Raw genomic sequence first — 14,523 nt, 5'->3', positions numbered from 1 at the left:
CTTTGTGAATACGATGTGGATTTGTTCTCCTCCATAATATTTATGGACACCACCCAATGTGTATGCCTGGCTGTTCTTCAGAAAATTGTTTCCTGTTTTCAGGTGCTGGGATCGCTGTGATGGGTAGACAGGTTCTCTTCATTGAAGAGTCATGTATTGCATCTTTTTCATAATGAATTCATTTGAACACAATGAGAATAGCAATGCATTTTCTCCATACTAAAATAAAAATGTAGACAAGTTTACAGAACCTGCAACAAGCAATGTCTGAGCACTCTGCATGTAAGGAAAATGTCACTGGGTGCTAATGGTGAAGTGTAATCTATGGCCTCCTATTCTGGCAGCCAGCAATATGGCTGTATGGGCAGAGCTTCTGCTGGGATTATACTTGGGAGATTCTCCTGTATCAGAATTTATTGTTTCCTGCGCTGTGCTGAAATTTCACATTAACCCCATAGGTGTGACCTGTGCGTGTGCTGGTTCTGTTGGGTCCATAAGCCACTTCCTCCTGGTGAAGTCAAAGCTTTAACTTCAGTCTGGTTCCTTAATGTGGGATGCGGATTGATAACATTGCTGTGTGTTATATGACCTCCCCCCATCCTGTAGATACGTGGGGCTCCCTTCTCATTACATGGAGATGCTTGAAGATCTACCATGTGTGTGTGCTGTTGGATTTGAAATTTTCCCAATACATACATAATGTGTCTGTGAGCTCCCATAGGCTTCATCAGAGATCAATAATCAAATATCCCCACCTTATAAACACCATCCATGCTTCTATGAGATTCTTCAAATGGATTACTCCCAATGCATTAGCATCGTTATTATTATAGGATCATTATTATTTTTATTAGATCTTTATTATTATTACAGGATCGTGGGCAAATCACAATTTGCGATGACATGTTGAGCACTTCTTTCACAGCAGAAATGGAAATAACTTATTTCCCCCACATGCCTGTCATAACACATTGATCTATTTAAAATGATTCCCCTGTTTATTTGCTTTGGATTCATTCATAATTTTCACTTGCACAGATAGCATTTCCTGTTGTGACAGCTGTACAATTTTTTGAGGTTGGCCACTAAAAGGCAGAACGCATCATTATATTTAAAGAGGAACTATACTCAAACAAAAACACACTTCCCTTCAATCCCGCAGGGCCGTCCGATCACTTGGGGTGTCCAGCATCAAGTCCCGCGTAGTCTCAGCATTCGTCGCGAAGCAGGCAGCATGCGCAAGATCGGGTGACGTAGGATGAGAAAAAAATTTCTCCTTGAGCAAAAAAGGTTTCTTCCGCGCATGCCCAAGATGCTACGGGATGCGCAGAAGGAGCGTCCAAGAGCCTCCCGGGATGCGTGACGTAGGTATCCAGGGAGGCTTTGCGCTCCCATTCATTCTCCACCACCCAGGCGGCTGAGTATTAGGGGGTGCTGCAACTTTTTTTTTTAAATAAAAAAAAAAAAACTGAATTTTTACCTAGCATAAAAGGGTTCTCTACACTTTACATAAAAGTGCAAATTCTGAGTTTAGGTACGCCTTAATCAGAGCTGAAAGGATACCCCTACAGGGAGCCGACTGTATGTCAGTGAATTTCAGACAAATTGACAGAGGAATCGTTTATAAATAGGGCCCATTCTGCTTCTAATTAAAATAAAAAAAGTTAAATTGTTACATTTTTGGGGAACTGGTTTGAATCATGGAATATCAAAATTAGAATCTTTATTGCACACTGCAGTGGCACTCCTGCCCAATTCTTTACCTGTTCCATCTTTTGCTGAGCTGACCCAGTAGCAGGACACATTAGGGGGGTGCACATATAGCAAGTGGACTGAGCTGGCAGCAATGAGCTTCATTTGAACCAAATGGCACAAATATGGCAGCATGAGGGCCACTAAATCTGTTCCAAGGTTCCAATTGGCTGTTACTACCATTAGGTGCCATCCATCAGTACCTACCCAAATGGGGTGTGAGTGATCAATCTGACTGCCAGAATATTCAAGCTAGAAAATTGTTCCATGATTTATTGTAATTCCAATTCATTCTGGGGGAAACTATCGCTTTTTTCTCAAAATATAATGTGATCAGATCCGCCATGTCCACTTTGCCATGGAAGGGGTACCATGGCATGGATTCCAGAGACTTCTGTGTGATGGCTCTCCTTTGGTTTTACTAGCAGATCCCCTTCCCAGCTCTTGCCAGTCCAACACAACAAGGATGAGGCCTGAAATTCCAATGCATGAAAAGCTGGATCCATGTCCTAGGATAATATTCAGGTAAAAGAAGGGAGGAACTAAATCGTTCAATGTACCCAATACAATGCTTGCTGAGTGTTGCCTCTCCCCTATCAGAGCTAAACCACCAAAGTCTCACCTGATTGGCTCATCTGAAGGAACAAAGACCACCCTGCCCATTACAGAACAAGGACTGTGGTTTGGATTGATCTTCTTGGCTCTTAATAGGGACTTTTATTAGCAGTTTAATTGAAGGAAAAAAGATTTGTTGTCCCCCAGATTCTCTTCACAATACAACAAGATCAGGAGACCATTCAAGAAGTGTACAATATGAGGTCGTCCGACACCGTTCATGGATCCGTTCTGGCAGATGGAAGTGAAAGGAGGAGAGCACAGTGGGGTGCTGCTTGCTCCTCAACAGAACAGCACTGTATGTATAACGCTCGTTCCTTCATCTTTCAGTCACAATTGTCGAGCCTGTATACGCAGCCTTAGACATATTAGTCAGAATCATCCAGTTGCCAAGCAGACCACATGTAAACTTTTTATATTGATGTCTGTGGTCCGATGCCGATACCAATACGATTGCTTTAGTGAGACAATTCCTCTATCTGGGCCAACAAAACTTGACTTGTAAAGCTTTAGCTTGGAAGTTCCTGAAGAAAGCAGCTATGGAAAACTCCAACCCAACTGCAAGTAGCCAAAGATTGTCAGCTCTGCAGTCACACAATCATACTTTGATGTCTTGCAGGAACATTCCAGCTGGATAGTAATCCGGTATAATATAATGCTGGATCTGTCCTAAAGGGCCAATTCCCCATTGGTGACCCTGAGATCTGCATCCATCTTCCTTCCCATTGGATCCTTATAGGTGAGCAAATTGTTCAGGGGATGAGAGCTGTGAGAGGGAGAAGCCATGACTGGAAGGAGGATCCACCGGGCATCATCCAAGGAATTAGGTGGGTAAAGAAAACCTGGTATGAAGGTTGTACTATGACCTGACTGTGCCCACCCCTATATAACCCCCACCTGACTGTGCCCACCCCAATATAACCCCCATGCCAGTGGCCATGCATAGGCACAAGAACCTATTCCAACCAATAGAAAATAACCAACCGGTCTTTCCCCCCACAGGGTCACCATGGAACTGGCCTGACCGGTGATCACTGCACCCCCATGGCCAGTCACATGATCTTCCCGTAGTGTCCAGCAAAGAGCGGCACCCAATAGGGCAAGAGACCCCGGGAGTGCCCCAGAACTGAACTCCACAACCAGCTGGTCCCAGTCACTAACAACCAGGGGGTACCCAGGACGAACCCTAGTGAGAGTTTTGGTAGGGAGGCCATGTGGCCCTGGGAGATCAACCTCTTATATTTAGGAAGGTGATCCTTCCTAAATATAATAATAGTACCCTTCCTTATAATAATAGTACCCCATGTCAGCATACTATGGATCCGCATCCATAGTATGCTGACATGGGGTACTATTATTATTACACAGTATTATTATAGCGCCATCATATTACGCAGCGCTGTACCAAGTCCATAGTCATGTCACAATCTAATGTCCCTACCATAGTCCCATGTCATTAATGTAGTCTAAGGTCAATTTTGTGGGAAGCCAATTAACCCAACGGCATGTATTTGGGATGTGGGAGGAAACCGGAGTAGCCGGAGGAAACCCAGGCAGACACCGGGAGAACCTGCAAACTCCATGCAGATAGTGTCCTGGCTGGGATTCGGACCTAGGACCTAGCGCTGCAAAGGCCGGAGTGCTAACCACTGAGCCACCGGGGTATCCAAGGGTAAAGTGTCACAGATGTGATTGGTGGGTGTGAAGAAAAAGGAAAACACCCAAACTGACCCCCCAGGCAGATCAATACATTCACCCTGATCTCTGCAGCTTGGCTCCTCCCCTAGGCCCAGAGGGCAGCCCCTGAGGACAGTCTGACCACCATACATCCAATCATATAAAGATTTTCCAGCACACTATCAGAGCCCAATCACAGCCCCGCCCACTCCACACGAGGCCCCCAAACCCCGACATGGCACATAAAGGTAGTGTCACGTGACATACGCCCTACCTCCTCTCCAACACCTGGGAAGTCATTACCGGCAGCACTGTCACATGGGTGGGGCGTCCCTTGTTGTCCTGGTAACAATATACACACAGAGCCACAAATGCCCCTCCCAGGATATTCTACTTAGTCACATGACACTTACGTCACGACTCCTCCTTCCGCTGAACTCCGACATCGATCGGTGAGAATTCTTCCGAAGCTTTGCTCCTCCCTCTCCCGTTATATTTCCCTGTGGTGTGTACCGGCTGTGCCCCGTCCTACCGGAGAACTCCTACTCTGTGTGCGAGAGAACCGATTAGCCATTAAATATCGGTATAGCTCGACCACACCTCTCCCCTGACCGCCTGACAATAACCCCCCCCCCCAATATAACCCCCACCTTACTATGCCCACCTCAATATACCCCCCGACTGTTCCCAACCAAATATAACCCCACTGACTGTGCCCATCCCATTTAAACCCCCACCTTACTGTGCCCACCCAATATAACCCCCACACCTGACTGGTCACCCCATATGACACCCCCCTGACTGTGCCCACCTCAATATACCCCCACTGACTGTGCCCACCCCATTTAACCTCCCACCTAACTGTGCCCACCCTATATGACACCCCCTCCTGACTGTGCCCACCTCAATATACCCCCCGACTGTTCCCAACCCAATAAATCCCCACTGACTGTGCCCACCCCATTTACCTCCCACCTTACTGTGCCCACTCAATATAACCCCCCACCTGACTATGCCCACCCCATATAACGTCCTACCTTACTGTGCCCACCCTAATATAACCCCGCACCTGACTGTTCCCACCCCATATAACCCCCCATCAACTCTGCCCACCCCATATAACTCCCCGCTGAGTGTGCCCACTCCATTTAACCTCCCACCTGACTGTGCCCACCTCATATAACCCCCCTCCTTACTGTGCCACACCATATAACCCCCCTCCTGACTGTGCCCACACCATATAACCCTCCACCTGACTGCTCACACCATATAACCCCCCACCTGACTGTTCCCCCCCATATAACCCCCCAATTTACTGTGCCCATCCTGTATAACCCCGTACCTGACTGTGCCCACCCTATGTAACCCCCACCTGACTGTGCCCACCCCATTTTAAACCCCCACCTGACTGTGCCCACGCCAATATAACCCACCACTACCTAACTGTGCCCACCCCATATAACCACCCACCTTACTGTGCCCACCCCAATATAATCCCCCACCTGACTGTGCCCACACCATGTAACTCTCCACCTGCCTGTGCCCACCCCAATATAACCCCCCACCTGATTGTGCCCACCCCATATAACCCCCTTCCTTACTGTGCCCACCTCAATATCACCCCCCACCTTACTGTGCCCACTCTAATATCACCCGCCCTGACTGTGCCCACCCCATTTAACCCCCCACCTGACTGCCCACTCCTATGCCCACCCCAATATAACCCCCACCTTACTGTGCCCACCCCAATATAACCCCCACCTTACTGTGCCCACCCCAATATAACCCCCCTAACTGTGCCCACCCCATATGACACCCCTCCTGACTGTGCCCACCTCAATATACCCCCCGACTGTTCCCAACCAAATATAAGCCCACTGACTGTGCCCACCCCATTTAACCTCCCACCTAACTGTGCCCACCCCATATGACATCCCCTCCTGACTGTGCCCACCTCAATATACCCCCCCTGACTGTTTCCAACCCAAAATAACCCCCCATCTGACTGCCCACACCATATAACCCCCCATCTGACTGTGCTCACACCATATAACCACCCCTTGCTGTGCCCACCTTATAAAACCCCCCACCATACTGTACTTACCCCATATAACTCCCACCTGACTGTGCCCCCCCACATAACCCCCCAATTTACTGTGCCCATCCTATATAACCCCCTACCTGACTGTGCCCACCCTATATAACCCCCTACCTGACTGTGCCCACCCTATATAACCCCCTACCTGACTGTGCCCACCCCATTTTAAACCCCCACCTTACTTGCCCATCGCAATATAACCCCCACCTTACTGTGCCCACCCCAATATAACCCACCACTACCTAACTGTGCCCACCCCAATATAACCCCCCACCTGACTGTGCCCACTATTCCAACAACGGGAACCTCACAGGAAAATGTATTCCAATAACCGGAACCTGACAGGGCAACGTATTCCAACAATGTAAACCTGAAAGGGCAATGTTTTCAAATAACCGGAACCTTACAGGGCGACGTATTCCAGTAACCTGGAACCGTACAGGACAACATATTCCAACAATGGGAACCTTCCGGGGCGACGTATTCCAACAATAGGAACCTTCTGGGCTGACGTATTCCAACAATGGGGACCTCACAGCACAACATATTCCAACAACCAGAACCTCACAGGCAAATGTATTCCAATAACTGGAACCTGAAAGGGCAATGTATTCCAATAACAGGAACCTTACAGAGCGACGTATTCTAGTAACTGGGACCTCACAGGACAACATATTCCAACCTTCTGGGGCAACGCATTCCAACAAAGGGAACCTCACAGGACAACATATTCCAACAACGGGAACCTCACAGGAAAATGTATTCCAATAACCGTTCCAACAATGGGAACCTCACAGGTCAATGTATTCCAACAATGGGAAACTCACAGGTCAATGTATTCCAACAATGGGAACCTCACAGGTCAATGTTTTCCAACAATGGGAACCTCACAGGTCAATGTTTTCCAACAATGGGAACCTCACAGGACAACATATTCCAACAACAGGAACCTCGCAGGAAAATGTTTTCCAATTACCGTAACCTCACACGACAACGTATTCCAACAATGGGAACCTTCCAGGCCGATATATTCCAACAATGGGAACCTCACAGGACAACGTATACCAACAATAGGAACCTCCCGGGGTGACGTATTCCAACAATAGTAGCCCCCTCAAAAGTTAATGTATTCCAATAATAACAGTGATCCCTATAAGTCCCTTTCCAGCTGTGGATTTGACAGTCTATTACCAGTACTGCTGCATACACATGCTAGATTTTTGTAGTTGAAAATTATCTTTTCCAACCACAAGACTGAAAGATGAACGCAGAAGCACTGTACAGACAGCACCAATCTGTTCTATAGAGAAAGAAGGGGGAAGAACAAGTAAGTGGCACCCCGCTGTGCTCTTCTCCCTTTACTTGCATTCAGGTCATTTGTCTTCTATCGTTCATGGATCTGCCAGGATAGATCCATGAACAACGTCAGATGGCCGCTGTACACATCAGGTTCTCATCTAAGATGAGCCCTGTGCCTCATATTAGCCCAGAATCATTTAATGTATGTACAAAGCCTAAGAAAGACAAAGTACAAGAACTTTTTATGAGCCGAATAACCTAATACTGTTTTTCATGGTCTCCTGTTTGTTCGATCTGAACAAGCATTTAGTGTTCTGGCTGCTGCAAGCTGAGTAAGTAAAATGTGCCAATATTCACCAAGGATTTAGATATACACAGTGATGGACATCCTGGTATGATCATATCATAGAAAGCCTGACACCTCTTGGATTTACATTGCTGCCACTTAAGATGAAACACTAACAACTAAAATTATCCTAAAGCTTGTGGAATCCAAACACCTCATACATAAAGATAATGGAGACCATGAAGAGGTGGCTGCCAGAAATCTCCGGAAAAGGATGAAATCATGACTGAAGTGCCTAGAGAATCCACTGTTCTGTGATTCAGTCATATGGGAGTCCTAGAGTGGCCCTAACCATCACTGGGCATGACCAAGAATAGAAGATATTGTGTCCACCATCCTCACCACTATACATCCTGACACTACAGGGTCTTCACTATCTCTGTTTGTGCACACATATATGTTACTATCCAGTGTCCTCCCCACTTCAATTTGTCCCTAAATATCTTGTCCTGTCCTGGCGTTCTCCATAGAGTCATGGAAAAAAGAAACTTCCAATTCTAAGGTTTTACATATCAGGACATAATTCGAAATCATCCAGCACTTAGCAAGTTTAATATTATCTAAATCTAACCTCAGGTGTAAAACTACACACAACAGATCTCACCATCTAAAAGAAATCCAAAATGGAGTCGCCCCATGATTCAATAGCATGTAGAAGCCCCTAAAGCATCAATAACTTGAAGTCATCCTTTCAGTCTCTTACATCATTGTGGAGGAATTTTGCCAATCTTGACAACATTGCTTCAGTTTGTCCAGGTTTGCAGGGATTTGTTGCTCTTTTAAAGATTTGGCATCAGGTAGGTTCTTGGAGAAGAACCAGGAGAAATGGACTGGTGCTGTCACATCTGTCAAAATCATTGCCCATCCATCATGCTTCACAATTGGTATGAGGTGTTTGTGCTGATATGCTGCGTTTTGGTTTTCATCAAACATAGTGCTGTATATTGTGGGCAAACCTCTCCACTTTGGTCTATCTAAGGGACATTGTTCCAGAAGCTTTGCGTTTGTTCACATGTAATTTTGTAAAACTAAGACATGCCTCCATTTTGTTTGTGGGAGGAAAATGCCTTCTCCTGCCAACCTGTCCAAATAAGGTATACTTGTTCAGTCCTTTTCTGATTGTACGGTCATGAATTTTAACATGTAAAAGGTTAACTGAAGCGTGTAAAGACTGAGATGGAGCTCTTGGGAGTATTTGCTATTTTTTTAGCATTGTACAGTCTGACCTTGAAGTGAATGTGCTGTATTGTCCATTCCCGGGAAGACTGACAACTGTGCTGAATGCTTTCTAATTTTTATTAGTCTTTCTGACTGTGGAATGATACAATTCTAAATGTTAATGGGCAGCAGAGGTCTTTGGTAAATGATTACACTAAGTTCAAGACATGTTAAGGACTGGCTGATTCTTTTTATTATCTCCTGATGCCCTTTCATTGTCCTCACCACTTTGATTCTTCATAACATACACTGTCTTGTGTCCATTGTTTATACTTTACAGGGTGTTCACAACCTCAGTCTCTCGCCATACAACCTGTTTGTGCACTTCTTTATCATATACATATACTGAAGTCTGTTTCCTGGTTTGGAAATCTTAGAAATAGACATGGATGCATTGGTGGGTTTTTGTGGAACCGGTTTCCTGGTTTTGTTGTATTCCAGAGGATATTTGTGAGATATCATCCTTTCTTCACAAATACAGAAGTCTGATAATAACAAAAAGACAATAAAATAATGATAAATCTAGAACCTCTGTGTTCAGGTAAAGGATACAAATTGGTTATGGAATGCAGATGATAAGCTGGCTCTCAACTGTACAGAATAACTAGGATTAAGAAATTCATAAAAATACTATTCAATATTTCATCTGCAAATAAAAAAAATAGTTTTCCCTGCTCGTGATTGGATAATTCAACCGATTTCACCTCAATTTTAGAAGTAGGTAAAAATTAATTTTGCACTTTAAATTTAAATTTTAAATTTAACCTTTTCTCAATCGGGCTTCTAGGTACAATTTGCCCTCAGGGAACAATTAAAGCTCATCAACCTTTACCTGCCTTTACGGCCATGGTACCCAAAGCTCCAGCTAGCTGACTGTCCCAGCAAACTACAAAGGTTTCCCCATACAATGTAAATAGGAACAATATGGAACGTGAGAAAATAAATCATTTTGTTCTTTGAGGACTGGTAATAGCGTCCCCTGCTCTGCTCCTTACAGGCTCCTATAGGTGAGATATTCAGCCATGGTGGACAGAGGCGGAGGGGTTCTTGTCAGCTCTGCAGTGAGTCTATCGGGGAATGGAGGGAACTCATCACTTTGCCTCACTCGAGGGATGGATGCCGGCCCCAGTCTGACTGGAGGGGTAACTATGGCAAAACCTGAGGGACCCAGCACTCCTCCAGTGCCCATGAACCTATTTGCTACATGGGAGGTGGACAGATGTTCCCCCAGCTGTGTACCCAGGTATGTACGTTTCACTTCTCATAATGTATTCCACAGACACCCCAGAAAACAATTTCATGTGAAGATTTCATATTCAGGCCAACCTGCATACAAAATTCAACAGCCTATCACCTATTTTTTTGTAGTTATATAGCTCTGACATATACCACAGTGGTGTACAGAGAACACTGAGCCAGTCCCATCAGTCTCTGTACAGAGGAGCTGACACTCTAATGTCCCCCCACAGTCACACACTATTATTTAAACATTTATATAGCTCTGACATATACCCCAGTGCTGTACAGAGAACACTGAGCCCCTCCCATCAGTCTCTGTACAGAGGAGCTGACACTCTAATGTCCCCCTTATTAGCCCTGAGAATGGACAGATTGCCTGACATGGGGTATAGGTCACCTCCAGCCTCACTTTCCACTTGTGGTGGTAAATGTGAGCTTTGGCCATGATTAGGCAGAGCCCCGGGGCCGCCATGTCCTTGCCATATTCAGGTCAGCACACATGGATTGGATGTGCACATTTTTAGCTGTTAATAAGGATTAGCTGTCTGTTTACTGGCTTTAAGAATTACACTGTCAGACTATAGACCGGACATTGGGGGAGGGGTAGAGGGAGATTGGGGGGGGGGGATAAATAGCAATGCATAGAATTCTGGCTCGCCTGCTTATTGGTAAAGCAAAACGTAGACACGGAGACCTCTAGTGTACGTTCACACCTAATCCATGGCAGGAAAATATTGTGGCTCCTCTGATTTGTTTGTAGCTGCCACCAGAAGTGAAATTTGTCAGAGAAATATGTAAAAACTACACAAGGCTCTACAAACAGATTTATAAAAATCCCCATCTGAGGTGAATTGTTGCTGCGCCTTGATGAAGGAAAGGGCTGTAATTAGCTGTATACATTGCTTACATACTGTTACATGAACTCAAACCTCCTAATGTATCTTAGTAGTGTGTGGCCCCCAGGTTTGCAATCTGACAATGTCTGTATTTGCTTCTGATGAGATGGCAAATGGTGCCCCGTTGAATCTTCTCCGAGACCTTTATCAGGGCATCAGCCAGCTCCTGGACAGTCTAAGGTGCTACTTTGTGTAGTCGGATGCATCCGTACATAATGACCCAGAGGGTCTCTTTTGATTTCTGGTCCGTGAAATGTGGGGGACATTTAATTGCATCAATTCCTTCATCATTCAGAAACTGCCTGTTTTTTCTGGCCACAAGTGGCTTTCCAATGATATGCCCCCCAAACCCACCGACAAAACCAGTCATGCCACATAATGTTTTAGGAAGCAGAAAGTTCACCACGGTATCCTCAGACCCATTCACCCCATTACGTGTGCTCACTGTGAACCTGCTCTCATCTGTGAATCTGCTAACTCTCTGGCAAACGGTAGTCATGTTGCACAGTGCCAGGCTGTGAGCTGGCACTAAAGGTCCTACATGTCCCCTCAATAAATCTGTTAGACAGTTTGGTCAGAAACAAGTGCACCAATAGCCCACTGGAGATCAACTTGTAGGGCTCTGTCAGTGCAGATACCGGTCCTGATGCTGGCTTGTTACCCTTCAACAGCCCTCTCTAGCTGTTCTTTTGTTAAGGCCTGTCCCCGGGTGTCTCCCCCATATGATGCCATGTATAGAAGGGCCATCCTGGAGGCCATCCCAGTGCCCTTTATGGTATCATTTCCTCTCTGAAGGTTGGCTTGTTGTTGCCCCTCCTGTCCTGTTATATTTATTTGCACTAAAGCAGGTGAAATTGATTCACAGTCATACTTCCTAGCTGGACAGCTTTATATCCCAGAATATTAATAGACCTGGTGTTATACTGTGTCGGCTGTATTCCCTTCATTTTTTGGAGCATTGAGTATACTGTCAGTGTCTCTCCCCTCTGCAATATGAATTGCAGCTGGCCCGCTGCTGCATTGAAATAGTGCCGCTACTACAATTCCGGGCATCACTCGTGTCTATAGTCCAGCGGGCTCTCTGCCTATGCGTGGCCCTGCATTAGACTGTTTTATAGATGCAGGGATTTGTAGTAGCAATGGTATTTCAGTGAAGAGGGAGTTCCAGCCTTTCATAACATTAAGCCGTGCATTGGACTGTTTTATAGACGCAGGGAATGGTGGTAGCGGTGCTAGTTCAGTTTCAAGTTTGGCCCAGAACTTTGACTAAGTTTTTAATTTTGGCCCACTGTGTATTCGAGTTTGACACCCCTGCTGTAGTGCAATGGATATCTGTGTCTCCTCAGGCTCTGCAGTCTGACGCTAAAGAAGTTACTGGTTCTGAGGGAATTGGACCGAGATCTGAGCTCTGTGCTGATCGCTGTGAAGTTGCAGGTAAGTAGCGGCTTTCACACTGATCAGTGTCAGTACCGATGGTCCTCATTCTACTCTACTGTGCAGAGATTGGATTTCAGGAAGAGAAGCTTCCTAATTCTCCGCTGTTCACCCATTGTTCTGTGTCTCTATCATCCATGAATCCATCCCTCAGCTTTTCCTTCCATCCATATTTTTATCCAGCCATTTCTTTATCCCTGTACATGCCCATCTATTCCTATCATAGGTCTATAAGAACATTCATCCAGTGATTCCTCCATTCCGACATTCACCTTTCCATCCATCAATCTATTAATTTCTCTGTCTTTCCCTTCTCCATCCATTAATTTATTTCTTCATCACGTCATCTGCCCCTCAGTTTACCAATCCTTACATTGATCCATCCAAACATCCATCCAGCCATCCCTCCATATTCATCCCTCCATATTCTTGTATATCCATCCAGCCATCCATATATATCATTGTAAATCCATCTCTCTCATCTATCCACCCACCTTCCATGTCTCCATCCCTTCTTTCCTCTATCTCTCTATTCATTGTGAGTTCACACCATGCTCTCCTTTCAGGGATCCAAGAGGGTCCTTCGCTCCAATGAATACCATCTGCCACCATGTGGAGTAATGGAGACGGACCTGGAATTAACCTTCTCACTTCAGGTAAAGTTGTGGTGACACTGAGGCCTTTAGACAATTCATTCTGTTTCCCACTACTCCCACTCACTATCTGAGGTCCCCCACTCCAATATCTCCATCATACTCTCCTATCAGACTGAGATGGGGGAGTTGGTATGGCCTGGGGTAAAATGGAGTCATTGTTGGGTCACATCATCACTCATAGTCCTGTTTGTAAGTCATATACAATATCTATTGAATTGGAATATTCACTTGAGTGAATGTAGTAAATCTGACTTTTCTGCAAAAAGTGTCTGATGGAGGCCTCTGATTCTTTTCTTTAGTACCCCCATTTCTTGAAGAGAGATGCAAACAATCTTCAAATCATGCTTCAAAGAAGGAAGCGATACAAAAACCGGACAATTCTGGGCTACAAGTCATTGGCCATTGGCATCATTAACATGGCAGAGGTAATGTGTACCATCTACTGAGGGAAGATCTTTATTTTCCAGTAGACAAATTCTATGTGGAACATGAAAGTTCTTCTTATCAAATGAAGAAAAACAGAATCTAAGTAGTTTGAGGACCCTGGCATTCTGTGGATTCCTAGATGTTGCCATGCCAGATATATACATATTGATGTTTTGCTCTTTTTGAGGTGAATACAAAAATGATTTCCATTGCTTCTCAGGTAATGCAGCGCCCTACGGAGGGTATGAAGGTTCTGGATCTCCACAGTAATAGGAAAGATCCAGCTATTCGGGTGGCTGAAATCAGTATCCTTTCCCTTTCTAGTCAGCCCATCGATCATGAGGAGGTCAACACGGTGAACCGAACAAAGATAAAAGGCTTGGGTGAGACTACACAGCAAAAATACAAAGCATAAAGGAAACAAATCATATAAAAACTGATAAGCAAACAGTTGATATTCCAGAGAAAAGATTTTTATTTATTACGACGCTTATTTTAAAGTTTACACAATGAGTCGATATCTAGGTAAAAGCTGGCCTCAAAACTTGCTAAATATTCAGTGCACAAATACTTCAGCTATTGGTTTAAAAGTCTTTCTAGAAATATATAAATGTTTACCCAAAGTGGCCTGGCTTTTGTAGCCCCCAGGTGTAGAATTTCTTGTGCAGCAAATGTAATTCAGAAACATTAATGCCATGATACATAATGTGAACCTTTCAGATGCCGACCAATATTGGGAGGAAGAATATGATGAGGACAGCTATTCCTCTGAACCAGAAGGCAGCGATGAAGGTCAAGGACCGGTAAAATATTTATATCTTAATTCTAGAATCACTTTCTGGAAGATTCACCCGTATCCTAAGCACA

At 45.0% G+C, this 14,523-nt stretch overlaps 2 protein-coding genes across 4 annotated transcripts in view; both read left to right on the top strand.

The window, feature by feature from the left end:
- LOC140329939 (kelch domain-containing protein 3-like) overlaps window positions 1–260 on the top strand; it is a gene marked incomplete in the record, with an annotated part of 19,842 nt that extends 19,582 nt beyond the window's left edge. Inside the window, 1 exon segment of the mRNA XM_072410329.1 lies at window positions 1–260.
- A 3,459-nt stretch (window positions 261–3,719) lies between these two features.
- Window positions 3,720–14,523, top strand: part of LOC140329658 (phosphofurin acidic cluster sorting protein 2-like) — a 37,680-nt gene continuing 26,876 nt past the window's right edge. The window contains exons 1-7 of one of the 3 annotated variants that reach the window (XM_072410054.1): window positions 3,720–4,496; window positions 10,003–10,248; window positions 12,487–12,574; window positions 13,141–13,230; window positions 13,530–13,655; window positions 13,877–14,039; window positions 14,377–14,459. In XM_072410054.1, the coding sequence (XP_072266155.1) occupies window positions 10,028–10,248; window positions 12,487–12,574; window positions 13,141–13,230; window positions 13,530–13,655; window positions 13,877–14,039; window positions 14,377–14,459 (771 nt within the window). In that variant the 5' untranslated portion in view covers window positions 3,720–4,496; window positions 10,003–10,027. Of the gene's footprint in view, window positions 4,497–6,958; window positions 8,882–10,002; window positions 10,249–12,486; window positions 12,575–13,140; window positions 13,231–13,529; window positions 13,656–13,876; window positions 14,040–14,376; window positions 14,460–14,523 lie in introns of those variants that run through there. The other 2 variants (XM_072410052.1, XM_072410053.1) reach the window with 2 other exon arrangements.

Source organism: Pyxicephalus adspersus, chromosome 4 (genome assembly GCF_032062135.1).
Source record: "Pyxicephalus adspersus chromosome 4, UCB_Pads_2.0, whole genome shotgun sequence".
Taxonomy (NCBI): Eukaryota; Metazoa; Chordata; class Amphibia; order Anura; family Pyxicephalidae; genus Pyxicephalus; species Pyxicephalus adspersus.
The sequence above is the reverse complement of the archived record's forward strand: the minus strand, read 5'-3'. Positions and strand labels throughout refer to the sequence as shown.